Source organism: Rutidosis leptorrhynchoides, chromosome 2 (assembly GCF_046630445.1).
Source record: "Rutidosis leptorrhynchoides isolate AG116_Rl617_1_P2 chromosome 2, CSIRO_AGI_Rlap_v1, whole genome shotgun sequence".
NCBI classification, from domain to species: Eukaryota; Viridiplantae; Streptophyta; class Magnoliopsida; order Asterales; family Asteraceae; genus Rutidosis; species Rutidosis leptorrhynchoides.
Genome location: NC_092334.1, coordinates 575406667 through 575433461, shown reverse-complemented (window position 1 = coordinate 575433461; position 26795 = coordinate 575406667). Strand labels below are relative to the sequence as shown.

The following is a 26795-nucleotide window of genomic DNA, read 5'->3' as shown; positions in this document are numbered from 1 at the left end:
TGCGACATGTACTAAATTAGGTTAGATCTGGACTATCATTAGAGGGAAGGCCTAGTTGAACTTAGGTTTGAGGGGAGGTTTAATGGATTGCAAACCAAAGTCCAACATCAGATTATTGAACGGGTTGACCAATGTATTTAGTCGAATATTCTATAGTATATGGAATATGTGGGCAGGGTTAGAGCTTCTCTCACTGAAGAATTGGTTTGAAGTTGTCGGAAATGACGTATTCGACTGACACTTTGGGTTTGGTTGACATTGGTACAACAAAGCGAGTGGTTTTCTTCGGGGTAACCAATTAGAAATCTTTAGGTGATGGTAGAAGTGGATAATCTTGTAAGTCCTGGAACTTGAGCTTTCTAGAGGGTGTCGAAAATTCGATGGGAGTTTGGTAACCGACGGAAGTACTGAGCTAGTGGGAGTTTGACAACTAATGGGAGTTATGGAGACGATTATGCAACGTGGGTCTCTGATATTCACATGATTAGTACGTATAACACTAGGGTACTTGGATGATGCAAACATACCCTCGAATGGCAAATAGATTTGCAACTGACCGGTGGAACAAATCAGATTCTTCTCGGATAGCCACGGTTTTATTTCTTACTCGTACAGTGGGTGCGTGCTTGGGATGAGAAGATGGGGTTTGTGATATTCATAGCTATGAGGAGGTCAGTGTACCAGCGAGAAAGCGGAAAGTTGAAAAGGTGGTAGATTTCGAGGTTGTTCTTAATGGAGCCTTGATGAAGAGTCTACAAAGACGTCTGTTGGATTTTCTGATTGCTGGTAAAAGGAAATCATAGATAGACGAGAAATTCTGTACGAGGGTGATCATTGACATGTGGGTTCGGGATTGGACATGTCTAGAGTGATAGGTGAGGTGGTGTAGTCTCATGAAGAATCCTATAATTGAAGAGTTGCATACTTCAATTGATCTTCTTGTGTAAGGAGATGGTGGTGCAAGAAACCGAGAGGGACCATGTTAGTAACTGGAGATTGGGTTGAAGCTTAGCGGTTTTGTTGTCGATAAACTTCCTTCCCTCTGGTGTGGAAGAGCGGCGTGACCCGGATGTTTGATTCTGGCGGTATCAAAAGTCGTAGCTGAGAGGATATCGGGAGTTGCTATGGGTATTTGAACAACATTAACAATTAAGGCGGTTATTGATTTCTAATTTAGACAAGTATTGTTGAAGACCTTGTATCGAAATTCTACTCATTCGATGTATGTGATGAGTGTGCATGTCCCAAATGGAGTTTGGCGGTATAATGGTGGTTTGACGTTCTTGGTCAGAAATGGAGATTGATGTTCGGGTTTGTTCAAAATCTTCAAGTGGGAGATTGTTGAGTAGTGAAGAGTTTGCTCAAAGTCTTCAAGTGGGAGATTGTTGAAGGTGTGAAGAATTTGATCAAAGGAACAAGTCGAAGAGAGCTTGACTTGGTGAACAAGTCGTAGGGAGCTTGACTTGGTGAACAAGTCGTATGGAGCTTGACTTGGTGAACAAGTTGTAGGGAGCTTGACTTGGTGAACAAGTCGTAGAGATCTTGTTGCCTTAATTAAATCTTCTAGTAGGAATGGAGTATGAAGCAAGTAATAGATATTTATGGAATGTCTTTTACTTGAAGGACAAGTTTAACTTAGTGAACAAGTTTAACCCTTCCTATAAATTGTAACCCCTAGCCTCATTGTAATGTGTGCACGAAAATAATAGAAGAAAATCTCTGATTTGCACCCGTGGAGTAAACCCTTCTTTGCGTTTTGGAGTTGGGATATAACCACGTTAACTACCCTGTGTCGTTTATCATTTTTATTTATCGTTCCAGCTTTATTAATCGTTTGTCGTTTGTGAGTTTGGTGGTTTGATGAATCACCTGTCTTGTTAGGGCCTACCGAATTCCTAACAAGGCCTTTTAAAATGCTATCATGGTAGAGAAACATGAATGAATCTTAACCCGTGTCGGAGCCACATAGGAGTTTGGGGGTGCACGTGACACCAGTGATTTATTCGATTTATTCCTATGATTTAACTTTTTGTGTGGTTTTTATGGGCCGTTTAAACTAGTGCCACCACCCAATTATAAGGGTGACACCAGCCCATCTCAAATAATATTATAGTCAACCCAATCTTAATTTATATTGGACCAATTACAATGAAAAGTAGTGGTGTAAACATCCTCGCTAATAGCTGACACGTCACAACTGCACATCCTCAATGTCTGTTTTTTTACTATTCTTTCACAATAGCTCTAAAACTGAAAATTATATGATCATATGACCTTCTAAAATAATATTTTGAGAAGTTGGATCTACAAAATACTTTATGGGTATGTTTGGGAGCGAGCTTTTTGGAGCTTTTAGCTTTTAATTTTTACGAAAAAGCTCCTATTAAATAAATAGTTCCGTTTGGTTAAACAAGCTTAAAGCTTTTTGTGAGATGTAAAAGCTTCAAAATTAAACGCTTTGTGAGGTAGTGTTTGATATCAAGAAGAGCTTTTTGATATTTTGCTTACTTAAATACCCTCTCCAAATATTTAAAATTCTTTACGTTCAGACTACGGAGTATCCATTTTTATTAATATATTCAAAACAATAGAGATATATACCAACTTTTCGTTGCCATTAAATAATATTTTCATATCGTACCATTAATAAAAATAATCCATATCTGCATGTAATGTTTATTTTTTTTTTGAAAGGCAAGCAAGTATATTAATATAACAAAAAAACATGAAACAAACTAGCAAGCAGCTAGATAAAGACACCGAACGAACGCACAGCTAGGACTCACAATACTGGAAAAAGACTCGAACACGAAAGGAAAACATAAACTCGAATACACAATTAGACACACCACTACTAGAAATAGAAACTATGTATCCGAATTCGAGGATGCACAGGAGGAGCAACATGAACAACATCCAACCTCCTCATCGTCCTCTACCGAATCATTCATCACATTCTCGATAAAGACTCTTTCGTGCCAACGAATGTTATCCCGACGCCGGTTACGTTTCATATCTCTCCTTCCCCAAACGTGTTTAACGAAATGGCTTTTAATCAGTGGATGAACTTTTCTTTTTTTACCACGAAAACGAGATACCGCGGTATCCTGCAAATCGACACAATTCTCGTTAAATAAATTAGGAGCATCCCCATCACAATTGGCTGAAGATATGTCCAGACCATTAGGGGGATTAGAAACATTAGACGGTCCAATTGCTTGCTCAGGCCCAATTGCTTGCTCAGGCCCAAGGGGATTTTGAATTAAAGTTGGAAATTCCAATCCATCATTTATGTGACGCGTGCAGCCTTTCTCGAGACTTTCATTATCGATATTGGAAATTCCATCGGATACCCTCGACCCTTGTGTTTCACCCTCCTTCTGACCATCGCGAGAATTGGGCTCCGACGTGGAGGCCGCAGTCGGAGAATCATTAAATGGAACCGGCGAATCATAACTTTCAACCGGGACAAATTCGCCATCTTCAACCTCCTCAGTCAACTCTTCCGATTCCCAATTTGGTCCACTGACACCGGTGCAAACATTGTTATTATCAGCACAAGATCCATTATTCACACTCCCACAAGGTAGATCGTTTTCATCCCCATCCCTGGGTAAATCATTATCCCCCACACTAGTATCAATTGCAGCTCCAGATTTAGGATTGAGATTATTTGTTTTCGACACAGCTCCACCATCATCCGCAACCCGGATTTTGGAGCTTTTCGACTCAACTCCACCATCATCAGCAACCCAGATTTTATTAACATCGATCAAAGACCAAGAAATTCGATCTTTGCTGAAACTGAACATAAGCCTGTGGTTGATTAACGACTCAGGAAGGTTAAAATCGAAGCATTTACCTCCGACCCTAACCTCAATATGATTGGACGTAGGAAGATGAGAACCATTAGTGTCCTGTTTAACACCACCAAGCGAGTCAGCGTAACTTTTGCCTTCTCGATTTAAAGGTTTATCCTTACCATGGTTCCAAGGAGCAGGAGGAAAGTCCTCGACATTCAAGAAGTTCGAACGATCTTCACATGATGGACGATTGACATGATTCCTCTCCAACGCCTTGTAAGCACGAATCCACTTCCCATTAACATGAATGGTGTTCAAAAACTTTGTGAAAGAATCAATATCGTCAATGTTCTCAAAACGAACATATCTGAACCGTTGGCCACTCGACAATCTCTTACGTGCAAAATGCACATCTTTAAGAGTTCCATAGTTCTCGAAAACGCTCCGACAATCAACTCGGGACCATGTCTCCGGGAAGTTGAAAATTAAAAACGATATAACTCGATTATCACATGACATTGAAGACGAGTAGCCATTTGGCTTCGACATGGAGGTCACCTCATCATCAGCCAGAATCTGGCCGAAGAAAAGGAGGTGTTACAATTGGACTGAGTGTTGAAAAAAGTTATCGGAAAAAGTTTAGAAGAGTAGCCGGAAAAAAGTATTTGATGACAAAAGGTTAGGATGAGAGAGAGAGATGTTGGAAAAAAGTGTCGGTGAAATGAAGTTCTTTATTATGGTTTTTTGTTCAAAGAACTTAGTTTTGATGTTACAGATTTTGATGTAGTTAAGAATGCATGTAATGTTTATGAATGAATATTATATGCCATTTTTCCATTAAGTTGTTTTCCAGTTATGTTTTTAATTCATGACACCATTCTTACTGTTATATTAATATTATACTTAGAGTACACTGCACATACATCATATTTATTTGTTAATTTATGTTTTGTAACTATTACAAAGTTTTTATAATGATATTTAAGTATTTTTTTCAAGTGTCCATTTTTGTCATTTTATTTATTTTATAACAGCTTCAGCTACTTTGCCAAACAATTAAATACATTTAAAAAGCTTCAGCTAAACACTTTCAGCTAAACGCTTGCAGCTAAACGCCTGCAGCTAAACGCTTGCAGCTTCCAGCTAGTTTTGCCAAACATACCCTATACTAAACTAACTCAAGAGATAAAAGTAGTATGGTCATTAATCATATTAATTATCGTTATGTTGATCGGTTATTAAAGTTTGATTTGATTTTGTCCGTTAAACTGTAACCGTCGTTTCTTTTCTATGACTTGATATTTTTATATTACATTGTGCCACCAGTGACTAAAATTCCTGGCTTCGCCTCTGATCTTAACCTATCGGCATGTTATACGGTTTCATATTCATTCTTCTCTCTTGGTTGGTTTGGGTTTTTTTATCGTAATCATAATCAATTTTCCATTTCAAATCAATCAGTTTACCGTTTGAAACCAAATCATAGCTTCCTGTTTACTTGAAGATATGCAAGTTCGATTCAAGTTAGTACATTCACTTCAAATTCAATAGATTTAGTGTATGTGTATAAGTTCCGCAGGCGATCAAGTTAAGTTGGATCATATTATGGTGTTCTGGTATTTACCTCATTAACTTCTAAGTTTTTCATGTGTCATTTTAAATAAGAATTAAACGAGCTTGTAAGCTTTTGTCTTTTTCTTGGGTTATTTAAAATGAGATTAACTAGCTTGTAAGTTTTTGTTAGTCTTTTTCTTGGGTCATTTTAAATGATATTAACTTGGGTTCAATGGTGTTAACCTGTGACAAAAATTTAAGAATGTCATTGTCAGTGGATAAGAAGATTTGAGGGGGAATTGTGGTATATAAATTCAACTGCTATACCTCACCATAAATGGCAACAGTTTGACGGAATGATGGTTACAGCTTACAAGAGTGAAATTGTCCTGCTTACGAAAATACATTTCTTTAGATTTTGTGATCAAATAAGCTACTACTCGCATTCAAAATTGATCAGTTTTCCTCTGAAACTCATAACAAGAAACGCGTTCAATTTGTATCCTTCTATAAGTTTTAAATTTTAATTTACGATAATAACAATAACAATAATTATAAATAAATTATTACTATCATTTTTTGTTAACATGTGCTGAATGTAGCAAATAATGGGGACAGCTGTTGCATTCACCTTGAATCAAATTGTACATTATTTTTTTTTTTGTTTTGCAAGATAGAAGCTATTTCGAAGATGTAGACCACATGTTCTGATTGATACAATAATGTAATGTTTTAGACTTTAGAGTTATACTCCGCAGATTATTGCAATTAAGTACAAAGATTGCACATACAGTAATTAAAACATGCTCAGCCCATGATTAAACTATTATCAGTTGCAGTTAACTAAATAAACTAATACGAACTCAAATGTTAAGTAATAAAAATATAGGATGAAGTCATAGACAATCAACAAGTTTTTCATAATGGTCACACCATATCTTGCACAAAATCAGGATAAATTAAGTACTATATAAAAGTATTGAAGATAAGTATACAGCACCAGTGGCGGAACTTGAACCCGGCCACAGATGGGGCGGGTGTAAAAATTTATTAAATTTTTCATTGATAGGTGGGGCGAACACTAAAAAAAACCTTATTTTTTAGTAAATTTTTTTTTTTTAGTGTAATTTTTTTTTTTTTTAAATCCAGCTGGGGCGGGTGCCCAGCCCTGCCCCTTATATATTCCGCCCCTGTACAGCACATAAATTGATATAAACTGGATGGATTTTATTTTATTTTATTATTATTTTTTTCCTTTATTGATAACATGCTTTGTATAATGACTTATCTACTTGGGGAGCCTTCAACCCATCTAGCAAGACTTGGTGTGAAATTTGGGTTGTGAAGTTCTTTATGTATGACTACTGATCCAATGTATCTTAAGTGCAGGATAAACACTAAGTACTCTTTTTTTACGGTGTCAATAAATCCATGTACTCTATTACGAATTTATATATTAGTATGAATATATACATATGTCCACATTTGAACTCGAACCAATGAATTCATAATTAAAAGGTCATCTCTATACTGGTAGACCAATGACCATTTGGTTCATGATAAACTCAACAATATAAAGAGACATTTTAGGATAATAAGGTAAATAGGTAATGAACATCAAACATAATTTAGAAACACCGAAAATGGTCTCAACATAATTTGTTTGTGTCAACCTATTTTGTGTGTAATCAATTACACAAAATACTTCAATAAAATAAATATAAATATAATAATTAATAATAATAATATATAATAATATGATATAACTTGTATGTATGGTTAGATATACACTTAGGACCACAATGTTCATGATAATGTTCTGACAAACTGAACCGTGATTGTGAGGACACACAAACATGCACTTGCAAGGACTCGGAAAAATACATATGTAACATTAAATGATAAGCAACATTGAGTTGTAGCTCAACTAGTAGTGACCTGCTTCTCTTAACGAGAGGTCAGAAGTTCGATTTCGCTGGGCTGCAACATACACTCAATGTTACATTAAATGATAAGCATGAGAATATATTACAACAGGAGTAGGGCAAACGACCGATGCGTAATTATCACAAGAAACAGAAGATTCGTACGAGTTTTTTCCCACAATCGATCGAAAACAGAAAACCCAGTAAAACAAGGTATGAATACTCAAGAAAAGTAACCAAAATTAAAGTATACCCACCCTACTTGATAAAAGCAAGGTCACCGCAACTAGAATCAAGGAAAATGAAATGCTTAAGAAACAATACATTGCCAAAGATGAATTCGAACCAGTGCTTCGACGAGATATAGTACATATAACCAGAGAAGGAAAATACTGAGTAAGGTGATGAAATTCAAGGAAAAATCGGAGTGAAGAACATGGGAGTAGAAGCCAATTTACAACCAACAACCAACTGAACCTTTGAAGTCACCCAAACACCCGTGCCATTTGTGCAAATCCATCGACCAAACTCCAATGTAAACCTTAAACTAAACTGCAGTAAGTATAAACCATCACTAACTCAAACATCGCAAACCGCATACCATGAACTTAGCTAACAAAGTAACAATGAAATCATACTAACTACAACCAAAACCGCACAATCAAGACCTCAAAATGCCAAAAGGCTTACCAAACCAAACAACAAATTCTTCTTGGTCGGGGGCCTTTGTTGGAAATTTAGTGTAATTGAGGGATTTAATCTACACTTGTAAATGGGTTAGGAGGTACGGAGTGTACACCCATTAAGTGATAGATTGTCCGGACCCGAAAGTGGTTTTCCATTATCACAAATTTGAGTGATTACGGAAGTATTATTCCTGCACTAGGTGAAACATCTCCATCGTGGAAATAAAACAAACAACTTTATGTAAAGGATTTGTTTTAGATTTGAAAACGATTTTCTAGATTTGGTTGTTGAAAATAAAACAAACAACTTTATGTAAAGGATTTGTTTTAGATTTGAAAACGATTTCCTAGATTTGGTTGTTGAAAATAAAACAAACAACTTTATGTAAAGGATTTGTTTTAGATTTGAAAACGAAATTAGTTAGTGAAACATCTCCATCGTGGAATAATACTTGTTTTTGGGTGCCTATAAATAAGGACTATCATTTATGATAATAATATATATGAAAAACACCTTAATACTCTTATGCAAAAGAGTTCTTGTTTACTGCCAATAACAAGAACTAATCTCTGTCTTATCTCAAAGTGATATTCGTGTAACCCAGGCAATAAGGGTCGAATAATTACTTTCGGAAAGTGATACCACGATTCAGTGATTTATCCCGCTATCGATTATTTTACCCTACACGAAATTTCAATAAAACCTCCAACAGCCTTGCCACCAAAAAATTCTGAAACCACCAACTTAAACGGTTGGAAAAGTGTAGATCTCAGAGACTTTTAAGGAATCGATCGAGACGGTGTTTTGATGACTTTTAAATGTTTTAAAATATACTTAACGTATGTTAGGAGAATATACATTAACAAAACTATTTTTTGTTAATCTTTAGTTGGTCTAGTATATTCTGGAAAAAGAACATCCAACTATTATGACACAACAAATTTATCGAATAATAATTTGAATCATCTACATCTATATTTTTATACTAGTGAAATTACCCGTAGAACTACGAGATTGTTTAAACGAAACAGTTTAATGATATGTTTTAGGTATTAAATGAATGTAAATGCTAAAGTCATTAGGTTTAATAACACGTGAAACCACAAATTTTGACTAAGAAACTTGTCGTTGTTAACTTGGTCAAAATAAATGAACTACATTAATTATACCACCACTGTCTTTCAATTTTCATTACAATTACTATTTTCCTTATTATAAATAAATTGTATTTATTTAACATTAAAAGAGAGACTCAAAATACATGGTTCAACCTCGCGAAAATCATGATTATTTTTGAATTCTTCTATCATACTATATACCTTTATTGTAAATAGTCACAACTAGTTGTGGAGCCCTCGCTTCGCGCCGGGGGCTCCGTTTTGATTGCGAGTTAAAAAAAAGTCTTGATCTATTTTGTAAAAAAAAAAAATTTTCGACATAACATTGAAGGGTTGTTCCTTTTGTGAAAGTTGCTTCTTTTAGCGTTCGGGTTTTATTTAAAAAAAAAGTTAGTAAAGTGGGGGTTCGATTTGTATTTTAATAAAAGTTAGTGGGTTAAATTTGTGAAATTTGAAAAAACTTTACGTATAAAGTGGGGGTTCGATTTGTATTTTAATAAAAGTTAGGGGTTAAGTTTGTGAAAATTTAATATTAGTAAAAAAAAAAAGTTAATAAAGTGGGGGTTCGATTTGTATTTTAATAAAAGTTAGGGGGTTAAGCTTGTGAAATTTGGGGAAAAATATACTTATAAAGTGGGGGGTTCAATTTGTGTTTTAATGAAAGTTAAGGGGTTAAGTTTGCGAAAAGTGGGCGTTCCCAGGTATATCTAAAAGGTAAAGTGTAAATGAATAGTACTATTCATTTATTCATTTCCACTTTACTTTTTAGATATAGGTATATAATATGATTTGGCGTATGTTATCGATTTTCTAATTGTTGTTTAACAAACATATAATAATAAAACATTTAGTGTGATAAATTTTATCATCAAACAACACATAAAAGAAAGTAATTCTTTGAAAAAACCATTAACAATCACATGAAAGTTTGTATCAGCTTTTTGGAAACAAAAGGTTATTTGATAATATGATAGAAATTGAGAAAAAGAATTGTAAAGGTTTGTACAGATTGAGAAAAAGAGTTATAATATATGATGGAGATGCTCCGAAATATATATTTATAAGACAGTAATACCGTAATAAATATTAAATCATATTTTTATTAATTTTTTTGCTTTCCAAATCGACAATCATATATTATCGGCATTTATTTTGTATCTTTTCTAATTAGAATTAATATTAATTGATATTTATATAAAATGATGACATCATCATTATAAAAATTAAAGAGTAATTAGTGAAATGATGACATCATCATTTTCGAACTCTATACAAATAATATAGATATCAAATTTTTAATAGATTTACACACTTTTATTGATATTTTCCAAGTTTTTTCCATAAATTGTAGCAAAAAATTTGTGTAATATGTCATTAAAAGCAGTTTGGTAAAATCTATGTGGATTTATCACAAATTTATTTGAAAATATCAATTCCTAGTTCCTAGTAAATATATTTTGTAAGTTTCAACCGACAACATACTGAATACTAAATATATACTACGTATTTACTAATATTGTACTCCGTACCTTGCATCCATTAATATTTAATAATAATTAATTAATAATTTATAATTTGAAGAAGGAAACAAATATTATTTGGCAAACAAAACAAATAATCGGTCTGTCCAAAATCTTTCTTATCCCTCTCATTATTTTCCATTCATAACAAAAATATTTTCCCCTCAAAATCCGTCATCTTCATCAATTCTTTTTAACAATTCTTTCAATTCAATCAGATCCTCATGTTTACCTGTATCTGTATCTACTTATGGAACCAAAATCCCTAAAACCGATTTCAATTTCCTCTTGATTCCTCTTCTTAGATATTGATCACTTGTTAATTAACTTCAAGAACCTGTATAGTTTTTGCTGTGCATTATCACTATCTTCGACTTATCAATCAATTTTTTTTTGATAAAGTTTGTATCTTCATCACTTTCTGGGCACAAGTATTAAGATATAGCGATGGTGTAAATTCTAGGGTTTCTTAAGTTTCACCGGTAGAATTTTTAAGTTTAATTGTATAAAAATCTGATCTTTATATTAAAAATTGGTGTAAAGGTTTTGTATTTTCAAGATTGTGTGCTTAGGGTTTTGATGGATCTGAGTGCAGTTTTGAGATCTTGGATCTTGTGGCTCTGAATTTTGTCAATTGACAGTTATCTATTTGAATCTGTATATCTGTATAAGGGTTTAATTGATTAGGATTTAGTTATGGATCGTGTAATTGGCGGTAAGTATAAGCTTGGTAGGAAGATTGGTAGTGGATCTTTTGGAGAACTATTTTTGGGTAATAATCTCTATGTTTTTATTATAATTAAATTATTGTTTTTTTTTTAATTCTGCATTTGTGATTGTTTTTTTTTTTTTTTTTTTTGTTCAGGAGTAAATGTTCAAAGTGGAGAAGAAGTTGCTGTAAAGCTGGTATGTGTATAATGTTTTACATCAATGCAAACAAGTGAATATAAAACATTTAAGATGTCTTTAGAATCATTACATCTTTACATAAGTCACCAAATTACCAAAAAAAATTAATTATTTTGTTGCTAAAATTTAACCAAACTTTTACTTAATATGTTGTAATAGTAACATTTCAAAACAAGCTTAACAGTGATTGTTAAAGTTAAAGTGTACAAGATTAACAGCGAATTAGCTAATATAAAGAAATTGATAATCTTCTTCAACAACATATACTAAAGTGAAGTGTAATTTCATTTTTGTTTGTTGTTATTATTGTATTATGGTCTAATTTGTGTTAATTTTCAGGAATCTATTAAGACCAAACACGCACAACTTCATTATGAGGCCAAATTGTACATGCTTCTGCAAGGAGGAAGTGCGTTTCATCATTCCCGTATTTCTGCATGTGTATATATTTTTTATTTTATCTATTTATTCAAAGTCAGAAAACTTATTATATTATATACATATTAATATGACACAGCTGGTGTTCCTCATCTTAAATGGATTGGAGTTGAAGGGGAATACAATGCTATGGTTATCGATCTTCTTGGACCAAGTTTAGAGGACTTGTTTAATTATTGTAATCGGAAGTTTACTTTGAAAACAGTTTTGATGCTCGCTGATCAGTTGGTAAGTACGCCGCCTTGTGTAATTAGTAGATAGGTTGAGCATATTGTATTGAAATTTACATGTTTTGTATCGTTATTGTAGATTAGTAGAGTTGAATATATGCATATTAGAGGTTTTCTTCACCGTGATATAAAGCCAGACAACTTTTTAATGGGTCTAGGACGAAAGGCAAATCAGGTATTCTTTTCTACTAGCTTTATTAGAATCTTTTAATACACATTCTGCATTTCGAGCGTATATATGTATAATATAAATATTTTTATATGGTCACTGAAGTGTTTGATAACATTTTGAAGCATTAAAGTTAACTAATTATAAGTTTGATTCGTGCAACTACCCTTGGTGAGTCTATGTGAATCTGTGTCACAACCTGTATTCATTATTTGTGTTCATTTGAAATAGTGGAGTTATAAATCTTTCAACTTTGTAAAGCTGTTAAAATATATCATCAGAAATAAATAGTTTTGAGTGTTTTTTACCATTCTTATTTTGGTTGTGTTCTCAGGAGAACCTTACCCTTTAATATTATGTTCGGAGTATTTATCTTTTAAAACAAGTTTGTGATGATGTGTGTAAACTCACCTTCATTGTAACATGTGTTATGCTAATATCATCTACTCTATTATCTTTAGATGTTTTGATCAATATATTTTTTTTTTGTTACAACAGGTTTACATAATAGATTACGGGCTTGCAAAAAAGTATAGGGATCTCCAAACCCACAAGCATATACCGTACAGGTATTTGAAATGATTATTGTAAAAACTCGAGTATAATTGGTATTACTTTCATTAAATTGTGTATTGTTATGCATCACAAATGACCCATTTCTGAGCTATCTGACAAGTTTATTCATTTTTCCTGTAAGGATATGATTAAGTTCTATAAACCGCTGCTTTCATTAACAAATGCCACATGGGCTCCATTGTCGATGCTATAATGATTTTATGTGTTTTCTGAAAATCCCCGTTTCCATAAATTCAATTTTTGCCCCAGTTTGTGCTACCTCTAAGTTTTAGGTTACCTTTTCAGATTTTTGTTACTTATGATGTATTCTTGCTTTTTTTTTCCTTTCTTTTTTTAATCCAGGGAAAACAAAAATCTAACTGGTACTGCTCGTTATGCCAGTGTTAATACCCACCTCGGAATTGGTAAATATTCTTCCTCATCTCAGTGTTTTAGAACATTTTTTTTTATTTATAAATTCTCATCTCTAATATTTTATATTTCCACGAGCTTGAAGTTTTCGTAATGTTGGATTAAGCAATAACTAAGTACCTTTCGGGAACATTGTTCTAATTGTTTAATTGAAATACCATTTTTTAGTGCGCGATCGATTAATCGTGAATTTTTTTTTTTTTTTTTTTTTTTTTTTTTTTTTTTGTTTGTAATCAATTGCAGAGCAGAGTAGGAGAGACGATCTAGAGTCTCTTGGTTATGTACTCATGTATTTTTTGAGAGGAAGGTTGGATAATATTTTAACGATTCTTTATATTTTATATGTTCGACTTATAAATTTTTTAACTTCTCTATTTTAAATCGATTCTTATATCTTTGGGTTGTAGCCTTCCTTGGCAGGGACTGAAAGCCGGCACTAAGAAGCAAAAATACGATAAAATAAGTGAGAAGAAGATGCTCACTCCTATAGAGGTATTGCATATAAAAAAAGATATTTAAGCATTTCTTTATTATGTTTAACTACATGATTTGCAAACGAATAATAATTTATAATTTATATTGCGCAGATTCTGTGCAAGTCCTATCCTACAGAATTCATATCGTATTTTCATTATTGTCGTTCTTTGCGCTTTGATGACAAGCCGGATTATTCATACTTGAAAAGGCTTTTCCGGGATCTTTTCATTCGGGAAGGTAAAATCATACTTTCTTTTATTATTTTTTTATGTTTACTAATGTATTGATTTCACGAAAACTTACGGATGCTGAAAAGATTAGTTTTGTTTTTCTATATGTTTCCATCATATGAACAATGTATTATTATATAATTGTTATTATTGTCTTTTAGTTCTCTAACTTATTATATACATATGAACGGGTTCATATTGCAGGTTATCAGTTCGATTATGTTTTTGACTGGACAATATTGAAGTATCCTCAAGTTAGTTCAGGTTCCAGTTCTAGAGGACGGGTCAGTATTTCATCTACTACTCTTTTCATTTCATACTTTTTTTTTACAAATATTTTGCCTCTTATAAATCTTTAACCTAAATCAGACGGCTGGAAAACTACCATTGAATCTTGGGCCTTCAGCCGAAAGAGCAGAAAAAACCCCAGGTTTGTTTTTATAATTATAATAAATAATAAATTATAGTAATTATTATAATACCTATGGCATGACGTGACAAATCAGAAAAAAAAAACATAGTGACATTTTGTGCTGCGTATATATTTTATAGTGAAACTGGAGGGTCGAACAGTTGATGCGTTTGGTAGGCGCAATGGTTCTGGTAGCGGTTTGCATGGTGATCACTCGAGACACAGATCTTCAGAACATGCAACGCCGTCCAAAGAAGCGGTGAGTATAAAAGCATGCCATCCTCTAATATTACTTACATTGATTTTTAATTCACTGATTTGTTGGAAAATAGATATAGATATAGATAATTGATTATTTGCTTATTTCACACTATGTTTTGTACTTACATACTCTAACCAAAAGATTTACGAGTCGCATACTATAATACTCACGGTCATATCATTAAGAGGTGGCAACTGGCAAGTTTGACTTGTAAACACATCTATTTTTGAATTTTTAACAAATTATTTATGACTTAATTTTTAAAACGTAATTATAATAATTATAGTTATTATATAATTATTAGTAGTTAAATTTAATAGGTTATATGCATTGAAAGTAGGCATCATTCAACTTTTGATAGAGTTAACTCCATTTGACCGCTTGCCCTTTTAGCAAAAAATTTAGACCTTTATGAGATTACATTTTGACAGAAACAGGTTATATATAAAAAAAAAAATTAGCAAAAAGGGAACAGGTCGAATGGGGTTAGTGTCTTGAGAGTTTTAGAACCAAAATTTTACCCTTTTCGAAGAGGTAATACCTCTTAATATCACTTTAAAGTTTTGGATAAATAACATAATTTTGTAATCATTATATTAAAGTACAAATCACTTGATTCTTGGCCAATAGTGAAAAGCTGAAAACTACTAGTTTTGTGTGGAAACTGTTTTCATCCATTACTCGACCTTCCTGACCCGCTCATTTTGCCACGTCAGCCGCTTGGTACTTCTTGCATATTGCATAACATTTACATTTATCTTCTTTATATTCAGCACGGTGATTCAGATAGAGCCCGGATCACAAGAACCAGCAGTACTTCAAAAAGAGCAGTCGTATCGAGCAGCAGACCAACTTCATCCGGCGAACCCACTGAGACCCGATCAAACCGGTTAGGTTCAGGCAGTGGTCGCATATCGACCACACAATGGCTTCACTCTCAACCTGGATTTGAGTCCAAGTCATCATCTTTCACACGGGCTGTACCCTCATCAAGAAGTGGTCGTGATGATGCGCTTCGAAGCTTCGAGCTACTAACTATCGGCAAGAGGAAATAAGTCATTTTTCCGTTGATCCATCTGTAAGGTGGTTCTTGAGCTTGTCCAAGTGGTACAATTGCAAGGGCGTTCGATTCTCTGGGCCGCTAAATGTATTATCGATAATTGTAAAATATTCTAGCTGGTAAAAAAGTTACCTCAAATGTGTTTCAGCGAAACTATCAGATGTCACGCCAATTTTCACGCCAATTGATAATATTTTGAAGATTTGCCTTGTACTTTTTAATATTGCATATAGGTTTATGACGCCTTCTCATCGATAGTTATTTGTAATTCTCTAGGTTCGAGCTTCGACCCGTCCCTCGATTTGTGGCCCCCGTTGTTGACGTTTTCTTTTTGAGAACGTTCTCGTTTCTATACGAGTTTTGGTATTTTTAGCAAAAAAAAATTGAATTTTTCTAAGCATGACCCTTAGACTATGGTTAACGCAACGTGATGGCTCCAAAATCACTACCATTAAGCCATTATAGCGCCACTATGTGGCATGATGGAACCCAATTTCCTCCGGCGCGGTGGGAGCATCATATGAATCAAGGAAGCGTGATTGCGTAAGAGTATTGTTGCAGATGTATTCGTTGCAATTCAAAGGGTCCAACGGCTCCGTCATTTATTTCTAAATTTAAAATTTTAATATAAAAAATAAAATAACACAATTTATCCCTATAAATATAACACAACCACCACGGTCCACGGGTGAACTTATGAAGGGCAGGGTAGGGCGACTCCGCCAGCGGATTTGCAATTTTTAGTGCAAAATTTTTTGATTTTTCGATTTTGGCCCCGATGGATTTTTTTTCCCCAAACACTTCATATTTTATCCCAAAAAACTTTGTATTTTACTCCAAAGCCTTCATACTTTGTCCAAAAACCTCCAAATTTTGCTAAAAAAAACTCTAAATTTTGTCACAAAACCTCCATATTTTGCCAAAAAAATCCCTACGTTTTTAAAAAAAAAAAAAATTCGCTCCAGGAGAAAAAATTTCCTGGCTTCGCCACTGAACACAACTCTTCACATTTTCTTACACAACTTCTATCATTTCTTTCTAATCATCTCATAACCATGTCAAACCATAGTCAAAATATCAGTCCCAATGAGGTCGGTTCTTCTAATCTATAAATTTTCGTGTCACCAAATTTGCCCGGTTCGTCCTCAAATTCGCCAAAAAATGTTCGGGAACCTTTTGGCAATCTTCCGTCTCAAAATCATCTTGAAGATTTTAATAACCCTCAATTATTAACCACTTTTTGCAAGCTTAACAATAACCATTTCAACAACAATTTCCACAAGAATTCTCACAATTCGCGCAACCGGACGTTATTCTGTTTCATATTCCTTATACGCAACCATGGTCACAACCACACAAAAATTTTACACCTCTACAAGACGAAGAATTGAAAGAAATTCGTGGTGAAACGCAACAGCCACAAGTACTAATTCTCGTGTTTATTATGTTCGAGTCATTTTTATTTAATTTTTTTTTTTTTGGGGGTAATAATTGCTATGTTTGACTCATGTGTCATAGGAGTTTTCGAGCTTAGTTTGAGCTATTGTGCGTGATATATTCAAGATTTGTTGCGGGTTCGAGTTCATGTTTAAGTGCGCTAGTTTCTTCGTTCGTTTTCGTGAATTTGCAGCCCGAATTTTACAGAATGTTGGTGGCATGGCGTGTCTAAATACTTGATGGAAACTTATGAATAACCTCACAAGGGATAACCTCATTAGAATGATTGCTTTTTATGGATCATTATGAAGGAAACCACATAAGGGATAACCTCATTATGGATCTGGCAGCATACTAGCGTGAGTTGTAAAGTCTGGAGTTGGTATAAATGATGTGGATCTAAACGGTAGCATATGTTGGGATGGCCCACAGATGTGTGGGGCCGGAGTACGGACATCACTGTTAACCATGGATCGTATGTGTGGAGCCTGGGTACGCATATGTGGGGGTCGGGGCTCGTATTTGTGGACCTGTAGGTGGGATCTGTTAGGGGGGTGCACGATTATTACCTTTTGATACAGGTTGGATATATGGGACCGGTGGATGAGTTTGACCTTGTGATACAGATTGGATATGTGGGCCCGGTGCATGTGGTTCACCATTTGTTACAGGCCGAATATGTGAGGTTGATGACGGGTTTCAGTGTTTATTTGTAGATTTGCAGCACACATGTCAGTGTGATTTACGATTGACAGTGATCTGTTTTGCATGCCTGAAGGACTAATTGAGTAGACAGTAGGTGATGGTCTGCTACTAGTCAGATTATGTGGTGATATGATTGGTGTAATGGAAGGAGATTGGTGGTTTGATTCAAATGTTACCATTTTGGTTAGTTGGACTCTTAAGTTTAACGAAGCTTTTTTAACGAAAGTTAGTGACAAGGACTACTATTGTTTCAATCCTTACGTAGTCAACAATCAACAATAACCGGTGTAGTTATCAAAATATAAGGATGATCAACTCACCATCTATTTCAAAATAAATGTGCACCTTACTATTTATATTAGTCTCATAATAATTGTCCAATTGCAAACAATAACTATTAGTACATATCAATAAATTTTCTTTTATTTACTTCCATTTATCAACCCAATCACTCATGTTTTAAATAAATGCAGTAAGCTTTACTTTAAATCTAAGGACAAATATAACATTTAGCATACCTATCTTAACCGGCTTGAGAAGGACGTTTTTGATTTCTTTCATCCGTGAAGAAGTCATCCCATCTACTTCGATGTACAATCTGCCTTTCTTAGATTTAAAGTTATACGAAATAACATTATCCGAATTACCATTAACAATTGAACCTGAAGCACAAGACGGAATTAAATCACGGTTCGCTAAATCATGAAAAAATCCTTTCCGATTGTTGTCCAGGTTGACCACCTCATTTAAAATTACATTTTTTTTATTTAATCAACTTTTTATAAAACTTCTTAATTAGGAAAAAGTTCTTAGGCCACTTACTATCGTTCTTGATTTTCCCTGAACTTCTCTACTCCACATCAACGTCACATCAGCACAAACACTTTAACATTCCTTTCAATTCCTTTCCAAACCCTCACTATGTTACACTCCATTTCAAACTTTAACCCATTTAAATTTATTAAATAAATAGACACCTGGTTTAAATTGGAACCCACAACTCCTTTCACAATTAGTTAGTACCTCTGGCTAAGTGTTTCACAAGTTGCTCACTATCATAGTGAGTGACTGGCCGCTGTTAAAAATCCCTTTTACATTAGCATACCATGTGCCCTTACTAGGGATGGCAATGGGCAAGAAAATAATCCGTGACCCGCGGGTACCCGATCCGTGATGGGCGGGTAAAATCATTAAATCCTACCCGCGGGCACGGGTTCGGGTAAAAAAATATACCCACCAACGGGTCTCGGGCGGGTGGCGGGTACATACTACCCGTCACGGGTAAAACACGATCCACTAATTCATGAGACTTTTTTTAATTTACCCGCAAGTTTATACATACAATTATCAAATTTAACAATGATTTCCCTTATAATGCAATAATGATTAAAAATATAATATTACATATAAGTAAAAAAACTTGATTTACACGTCATTTTACACATGTAGCTTGTACATATAGTTCATAATTAATAAAATTATCTAGCTTTTTAAAAAGAAATTTAACGTAGTTGTATATTATTATTACCCGCGGGTTTACCCGAGGGTCATGGGTACCCGTGGGTCACGGGCATGGGCGAAGATTTTTTACCCGCGGGCGGGTAACGGGTCTTAACAAGCAAAAAAATAACTCGACGGGCTGGTCGCGGGTGTATAGAACCCGTGCCCGTTACCCGCGGGCGCCATCCATAGCCCTTACACAAAATCATAAAGTAAACCGTCGAAGAGTGTACTGTTTTTAAATAATAATTATAGAAACCCTATTTAATTTATAAACGTTTATATCATGAGTTGTTTCAACTGGGCTAATGATGATGATAATTCATTCACTTCAAAATTGATAAATCCATATGCTTTGACGAGTTGTACAGTATAACTCTGCATAAAAATGGCGGATTTATAGGTTGGATTTATCTATCCCCTTTCAAATAAGTGATGAATGAAATGAATATAGGCAATTAGGCATTCAGGAATCAACTTTATGCGAGGGAGTACAAGTTTCTAGTTCGAAAGTGATCTTTCTGCAGCAGATGGCGATGAATCGCAAAAATTATGTTGCTTCTGCTGTTACTTCTTTCATCAACTTCAAAGGTGATCTTTTTGCTACCAACATTTTCTTTAAAACCCCCTTTTCATATTCCTTTCAATTAGGTCTTCTATTTGATCCTCCTCATAAATAATTTTTAGCTGCGTCCCTCCACTCCAAATCATCCTCAGTTCAAGTTCATAATGATTATGATGATCGCCCTCTGTCTAGGTATCAAAAAGTTACCAACTTGAATGATGCTTACAATCTGTTTGATGAAATGACTCAGAGAAGACCTCTGCCATCTGTGGTCAAATTCGGTCAGTTGTTGACTGCTCTCACCAGAATGAGACATTATTCTTCTTCGCTTGATCTTTTCAAACACATGTGTTCAATTGGTGTTCCTCTTAATGAATACACTATTAGTATTTCTATCAAGTGTTGCTGCCACTTGCACCATACCAATAACGGTTTTGCACTTCTAGGTATTTGCTTCAGACGAGATATTGTACCAAATGTGTGGATTTACAGTACGCTCTTAGATGGACTTGTTATTGAAGATAGGATTCTTGAAGCTGAGATATTCTTCAAAAAGATTATCAAACACAATTTATGCGAACCTAATGTAGTTATGTATAACACAGTGATTAAGGGACTTTGTAAGATCGGAAACAATGTTACTGCTATTTCTTTGCTTAGGCTAATGGATGAAAGAGGTCATAAAGCTGATGTCGTTGGGTATAGCACCATCATTGACAGTCTTTGTAAAGACAAAATGATTGATGATGCTTTTGATCTTTTCAATGAGATGGTGTTTCGCAAAGGGATTCTACCAACTGTCATCACATACAACTCTTTGATTTATGGTCTTTGTAACTTAGGTCGTTGGGATGAGGTTTGTAACTTACTAAAAGAAATGGAGGATGAAAGGATCTCTTTAGATGTGCAAACCTACAATGTATTAGTGGATACATTATGCAAAGACGGTAAAGTAGATGAAGCACAATCTGTCATCTACATCATGTTTGAGAGAGGAAAAATTCCTGACGTAGTAACATACAGTTCACTTATTGATGGTTACTGTTTACGAGGTGAAATGAGCAAAGCAAAAACAACTTTTGATTCAATGAAACTCAAAGGTCTGGTCCCAAATGTTGTCACTTATAGTAGCTTAATAAATGGGTATTGTAAGAATATGATGATAGACAAGGCCATGGATATGTTTTCTGAAATGGCAAGAATAGGTTTGAAACGCAATGAAGTCACTTACAACACCATGATACAGGGATTGTTTAGTGTAGGGCGTTGTTCGGCTGCTCGCAAACTATTTGATGAGATGCTTTCTCAAGGTATCCATCCTAATGACTTAACTTATGGAATAATTTTAAAGGGTCTTTGCAGCAACAATCTGGTAGAAGATGCATTCTCTTTGTTTAAGTTAATGGGTAATAGCAATCTCAATTCAAATATTGTTGTGTATACCATCCTGATTGATGGTGCAAGCAAATGCGAGAAGTTTGATATCACAAGGGTTCTCTTTGAGGACCTAAATAATAAAGGCTTGAAACCTGATGTTCATACATATAGTGTGATAGTTAGTTCTCTTTGTAAGGAAGGTCTATCAAGTGATGCAAAGAAGTTGTTTCTAAAAATGGGTGAGAATGGTTGTCCGCCGAATGATGTTACTTACAACGTTCTCCTGCAAGGATATTTAAAAAATAAATACTATGATGATGTAGAGATGCTTTTACATGAAATGGAAGGAAGAAGTTACTCACTTGATGTTACGACCTTAACACTGTTAGTGACAAAGATAGCAAACGGTTCATTGAAGAATACGTTGACTGAGTTGATAGGTAGGCTAGTTCCAAAATACTTGATGGAAACTTACGGATAACCTTATTAGGAGCATATGGTCACAGAAATGGTGGGAAACATTCATTGGATAACTATGTGAGACCCCGTAACCCTCTCCTAATAGCATGAACGGGAAGACCTTATCCGTTTTGATGGAAACTTCTATTGTTTATTTTGCCTAGCCTATCTGTTTCCGAGAGACACTAAGAAAGTGATTGTGTGTTTGAGTATTGAGAAATGAATATTGTAAATACAAAATCTAGGAAGCAGAAATCAGTAGCAATTATCCTTTGGGCTTCATGTGTTTTGAATTTGTGATAGTTGAATTATGTTTTTATAAAATCAGTTTGCAACTTTTAAGTATTTTTATATGTCTTGTGGTTGAATGATGTGTAGCTAAGCATCTTCTTTGTAGGTATGTTATTGCTTCAATGTTCTAAATGTTTACATATACCACTTGGTGTTTCTGACTATGGAGTTTAACAACTTTGGTTTGATAAACTTCATCATGTAACAGTTTAACACACTACAGGTTTTGGAACATTTTGTAGATAAGACTGCTGATTAGGCACGGTTCAAGTATGTAACTCTCCAATGCTGCCTTATCCCACCTAAACTCGTTTAATAAGGTATAACATAGAAAATATTTGTTCACTAATGTTCCCGTAACTTTTTTGCAGTCGTCACCATAGGTTGCTGTTATCGGGATATAGAAGTTTCAGCTTCTTTGGTTCGTTGAAAATCTCGTTTCATTTATTTAAGGTAAACCTTATCCTATCTTGAATAAGAATCTTAAATATACGATTGAAGCTTATCTCAATTAAACAACCCTTTTATAGAATTTATCATGGTTAACTCATTCCATTTCACGTTTATAAACAACTCCTTTATTAGAATGTTTTCTATTTGCATTTTGCAATACAAGCGTTTTTATATATTTTGATTTTTTTATATTTTCATTGAAGTGTTTGATGACATTTTGAAGCATTGAAGTTAACTAATTAAAATTCTGATTTGTGCACTACCCTCGGTGCATGTATGTGTATCTGTGCATCTATAATCTTTCAACTGATTTCACAAACTGTATTTATGTTAATTTGAGATAGTGGAGTTATAAATGTTTCGAATTTGTGAATTTGTTAAATATATCATCAGTAATAAATAATTTGAGTGTTTTTTTTACCGTTCTTATATTGGTAGTTTTCTCAGAAAAACCTTGCCCTTTTATAAAATGTCCAGAGTATTAATCCTTTAAAACAAGTTTTTTGGTGATGTGTATTCTGCTAAGATCATCAACTCTCTTTTTTCTTTTTAGATGTTTTGATTAATTTATATTCTTTGTTTACTTTTGTTACAACAGGTTTACATAATAGATTATGGGCTTGCAAAAAAGTATAGGGATCTCCAGACACACAAGCATATACCGTATATGTATCTGAAAATGATCATTGTAGAAACCCGAGTGAAGTTAGTATTACTTTCTCTAACTTGTCCACTGTTATGCATCACAAATGACCCGTTTCTGAGCTATCTGATAAGTTTTCTCATTTATCCTTTTAGGATATGATTGAGTTCACTTGATTCATGTTGCCGGTCATATATATTTATTTAATCCTGTTAGATATGATCAAGAGCAAAAAATAAAAAATTTGCTTAAGTTTAATACATTGCCACCTTAGCATTGTATTTCATTATACCAAGCCTTCACAATCTGTTTCAATTTTGTGGTGTATATTTTTTATTAGTGAAACTGGAGGGTCGAGATAGAGTATCAGCCTATCAGGTAAACTTCATTCAACTTTTTAAAGAATCAATTCCATTTGACCCCTTCCCCTTTAAGCTAAAAACAATTCATTAGACCTTTTTTCGGTTACGTTTTGACAGAAACGGGTCTCATTAAAAGGCTTAGCTAAAAGGGAACGGGTCAAATGAGTTATCATGTCAATAGTTTTTAGAAGTGAAATTTAATACCTACAAGGCTACATCTTCTTAAATGATCACTTCATAGTTTGGATTACTAATATAACTTTGTAATCATATATAAGTTCATATCACTGATTCTCTAATGTTTCTAACTAGATGCTTAGCAAACATATTTTGGCCCATAGTAAAAACTATGGGAATTGATATGTACACAATCATTTCTTACCCATACAAAACTAAATATGCTTTACATTGTTGTACTGTAAAACATGTTTGTTTGTGTATTGGTAAAAAATGGTTTTGTACATATCATCACCCAAACACTATTTGTATTTTTCGGAACTTGTTTTGAACCATAACCCAACCTTCTTGACCTACTCATTTCTCCACGTAATAGGTTGGCTTGTCTAAATGAGTATTTTGTATTAATAACATTCACATTTGTTTTTTGTATTCAGCATGTAATGGTTCAGTTGAGGGTTTTGGTAGGCGTAATCGTTTGCACGGTGATCACTCGAGACACGGATCTTCAGAACATGCGGCGCCGTCCAAAGAAGTGAAATCACTTTAAAGTACTTATATTGCTTAGAACATGTTTTGACCCATTACTAGACCTTCCTGACCCACTCATTTTGCCACGTCTGGCGTTTGGTATTTGTTGGCATGTCTTGACTCTAATATGAGTATTTTGTATGCATAACATTCACATTTATATTTTTTATATTCAGCATGTTGATTCAGATAGAGCCTGGATCACAAGAACCAGCAGTACTTCAAAAAGAGCAGTCGTACTGAGCAGCAGACCAAACTCATCCGGCGAAAACACTGAGACCCGATCAAACCGGCTAGGTTCACTCTCAATCTGGATTTGAGTCCAAGTCATCATCTTTTACACGAGCTGTACCCTTATCGAGAATTGGCCGTGATGATGCTTTTAGCTTTGAGCTTCGAAGCTTTGAAACACATAGTACTCGTATACGAATCAAGCATTTTTGGGTTACCAATCTTGGATGCAATAACACTAAGACCATCATCTGTAAACCCTACCAGCGGAACATCATACAATTTCACCCATATAGGAACCTTAGTTAGGTCTTCCTTGGTTAACGATACATTTGGAGACCATTTATTCAAGGTTATAGGCGCAGCTCGTATCATCCAAGGACCCCCCTCCAACACATCCATTAAACCTTTTTCTGTTGTAAATTTGAAGAAAAAGAAACCCTTCGAGTTCATCATTACTTTTTCAATCCCAAAATTCCTCCACACATTCAAAGCATAATTTTGAACAACAGGAAATGCCATTCTTTTGCCAATAAAATAACCATATAAAGTGTTATCATACCTTTTGGTAGCTTCAATAACAGAAGACATGGGTAAGACAACATCAACACCTTCATCCATGGTATTATTTTGAGCAATAAACCTAAAGTTAACCTTGGATTTATAGACAGAACCTGTAGTGGCATGTAAAAAATCTACTTTTTGTGTGCCTGAACCCTTATAATCTGAATCTTTCACAGCCTCCACCTTCTTATCATTTCTTACCAAAGCAGGGAATTCGTCAATATTAATGACAGGATCTGGTGCCCTTTGGATATAAGACCCGTTTGTCTTGGTTGTGCTATCACGATCAGGAGTATCGACTTGATTTTGGCTCATAAAGGACTGATTATGCACTGGATTTCTACCCTTTTTACCACTTACGGACTCATCTTCAGATCTATCAGAAGCAGAATAAACATTGACATCATCCCCGTCCCTTCTCGACCCATCAGCCGTATGTGTTTGTTCGTTGGGAAGACCCGTCATAGATTCAGGTTTAGAAACACATACGGATCCTTATTTGTAGCCGATTTTTCTGATTCAGAAGAATCAGACTTCTCCGATTGTTCTTGAGTTTCAGGTTTATCTTCAGAGATTTCAACACTTCTGTTTCTTAAAACCTTTGTTGCTGTTTCTTGAGGTTTCTTCTTCGTAACTCCAACAGACTTTTTCCCCATCTATCAAGTAATCGTGATGATAAACACCAGAACCAATAATGATTAACGAGAGGAAATAGAAGAGACCAGTAACACGCTAGTTAGTATGGATCTGGATCTATGTTTAAAGTATATTTGTTAACTCAAACATCTTATGCTATCAAAAGCTACTTAAATTGTGGTTATTATCGTGAGTGATGCCTTTAATATATAACTTGATGATTGAGATACTATATGATGTTTATGATTTGAAATCTCAGATTGATGGTTATTATTATATTTGGATGCAGCTACAACAGAAAGAGGTGAATGGTACATTTATTTATGCACATATTCATTGTGCTTGTGATGTATCAGAGATGATGAGGATGATTGGAACCCAATTAAAAGAAGTTTAAGGTACCTTTCACATATCTCTCTAATTCTAATGTTCTTGCATTTTATTTGTTTTTGTTTATTTTTTTCTTTTATGAGTTAAGGTGCACTATAATCCGAGTCTGATTATGTTATACTTACAAGGACATGAAGGTTGTTGGGTCGTAATATAGTCCACATGGTTACATTTCCTGAATTGAATTTAACTATGGCAATCTAATTTACAGCATAATAAAACTTTGTCAACAATAGAGGCTTATGTTTAGCGTTATGAATGTACTAACTGTGGTTATTGGTCCTATAATAGTAGTAACCTATAAGGCTAATTGTGGTTATTTGTCTAAACATTGTAATTAACCTATGGAGCATCAAACCTGTGATACAATATATTTTTTGTATTAACATGAACTATGTTGTTCTCCGAAAATCCCGATGGCAGGTTGTTACTTTGTATATAAAATATTAAAAAATGTAATGTTTGGGTTGTGGTAGAGGATGATATATTGCACATTACTTTTCAAAAGAGGGATAAAGGTCAATCATGGTCTTCTCCTATAGATGGTCAAGGTCAGCTTGACCCAAATGCCACAGATCTTGAACATAAATGTCTCATGCTTCAAAGGTTTCAGGAGCAGGTAAGTCGGCTTTGGCTTGGAAAGTACAATACGTATCCATTGATTAATTTCTGCCTTTGTTGATTTGAAAAGGA

General features: G+C 34.4%; 2 protein-coding genes and 1 pseudogene across 2 annotated transcripts; all 3 read left to right on the top strand.

The window, feature by feature from the left end:
• The first annotated feature begins 11291 nt into the window (after window positions 1–11291).
• Window positions 11292–16011, top strand: LOC139893221 (casein kinase 1-like protein 10). The gene is made up of 14 exons (XM_071876370.1): window positions 11292–11379; window positions 11473–11513; window positions 11856–11925; window positions 12034–12182; window positions 12264–12359; window positions 12852–12922; window positions 13272–13333; window positions 13584–13647; window positions 13748–13832; window positions 13928–14054; window positions 14252–14331; window positions 14417–14477; window positions 14600–14718; window positions 15495–16011. Exons 1-14 carry the CDS (start codon window positions 11304–11306, stop codon window positions 15774–15776), a joined length of 1383 nt encoding a protein of 460 aa, XP_071732471.1. The 5' UTR covers window positions 11292–11303; the 3' UTR covers window positions 15777–16011.
• A 3861-nt stretch (window positions 16012–19872) lies between these two features.
• LOC139893220 (uncharacterized) lies at window positions 19873–22151 on the top strand. The gene has a single exon (XM_071876369.1). The coding sequence runs from the start codon at window positions 20230–20232 to the stop codon at window positions 21844–21846; it is 1617 nt and encodes a 538-aa protein (XP_071732470.1). The 5' UTR covers window positions 19873–20229; the 3' UTR covers window positions 21847–22151.
• A 4367-nt stretch (window positions 22152–26518) lies between these two features.
• LOC139889838 (uncharacterized) overlaps window positions 26519–26795 on the top strand; it is an 89432-nt pseudogene continuing 89155 nt past the window's right edge.

Bases quoted from the DNA above. Each gene is read 5' to 3' on its own strand.
- LOC139893221 (XM_071876370.1), top strand. From the start codon at position 11,304: ATGGATCGTGTAATTGGCGGTAAGTATAAGCTTGGTAGGAAGATTGGT. The intron at 11,926-12,033 runs GTGCGTTTCATC...AATATGACACAG, and splicing joins CATGCTTCTGCAAGGAGGAA to CTGGTGTTCCTCATCTTAAA. The intron at 13,833-13,927 runs GTATTGCATATA...TATATTGCGCAG, and splicing joins AGATGCTCACTCCTATAGAG to ATTCTGTGCAAGTCCTATCC.
- LOC139893220 (XM_071876369.1), top strand. From the start codon at position 20,230: ATGACTCAGAGAAGACCTCTGCCATCTGTGGTCAAATTCGGTCAGTTG.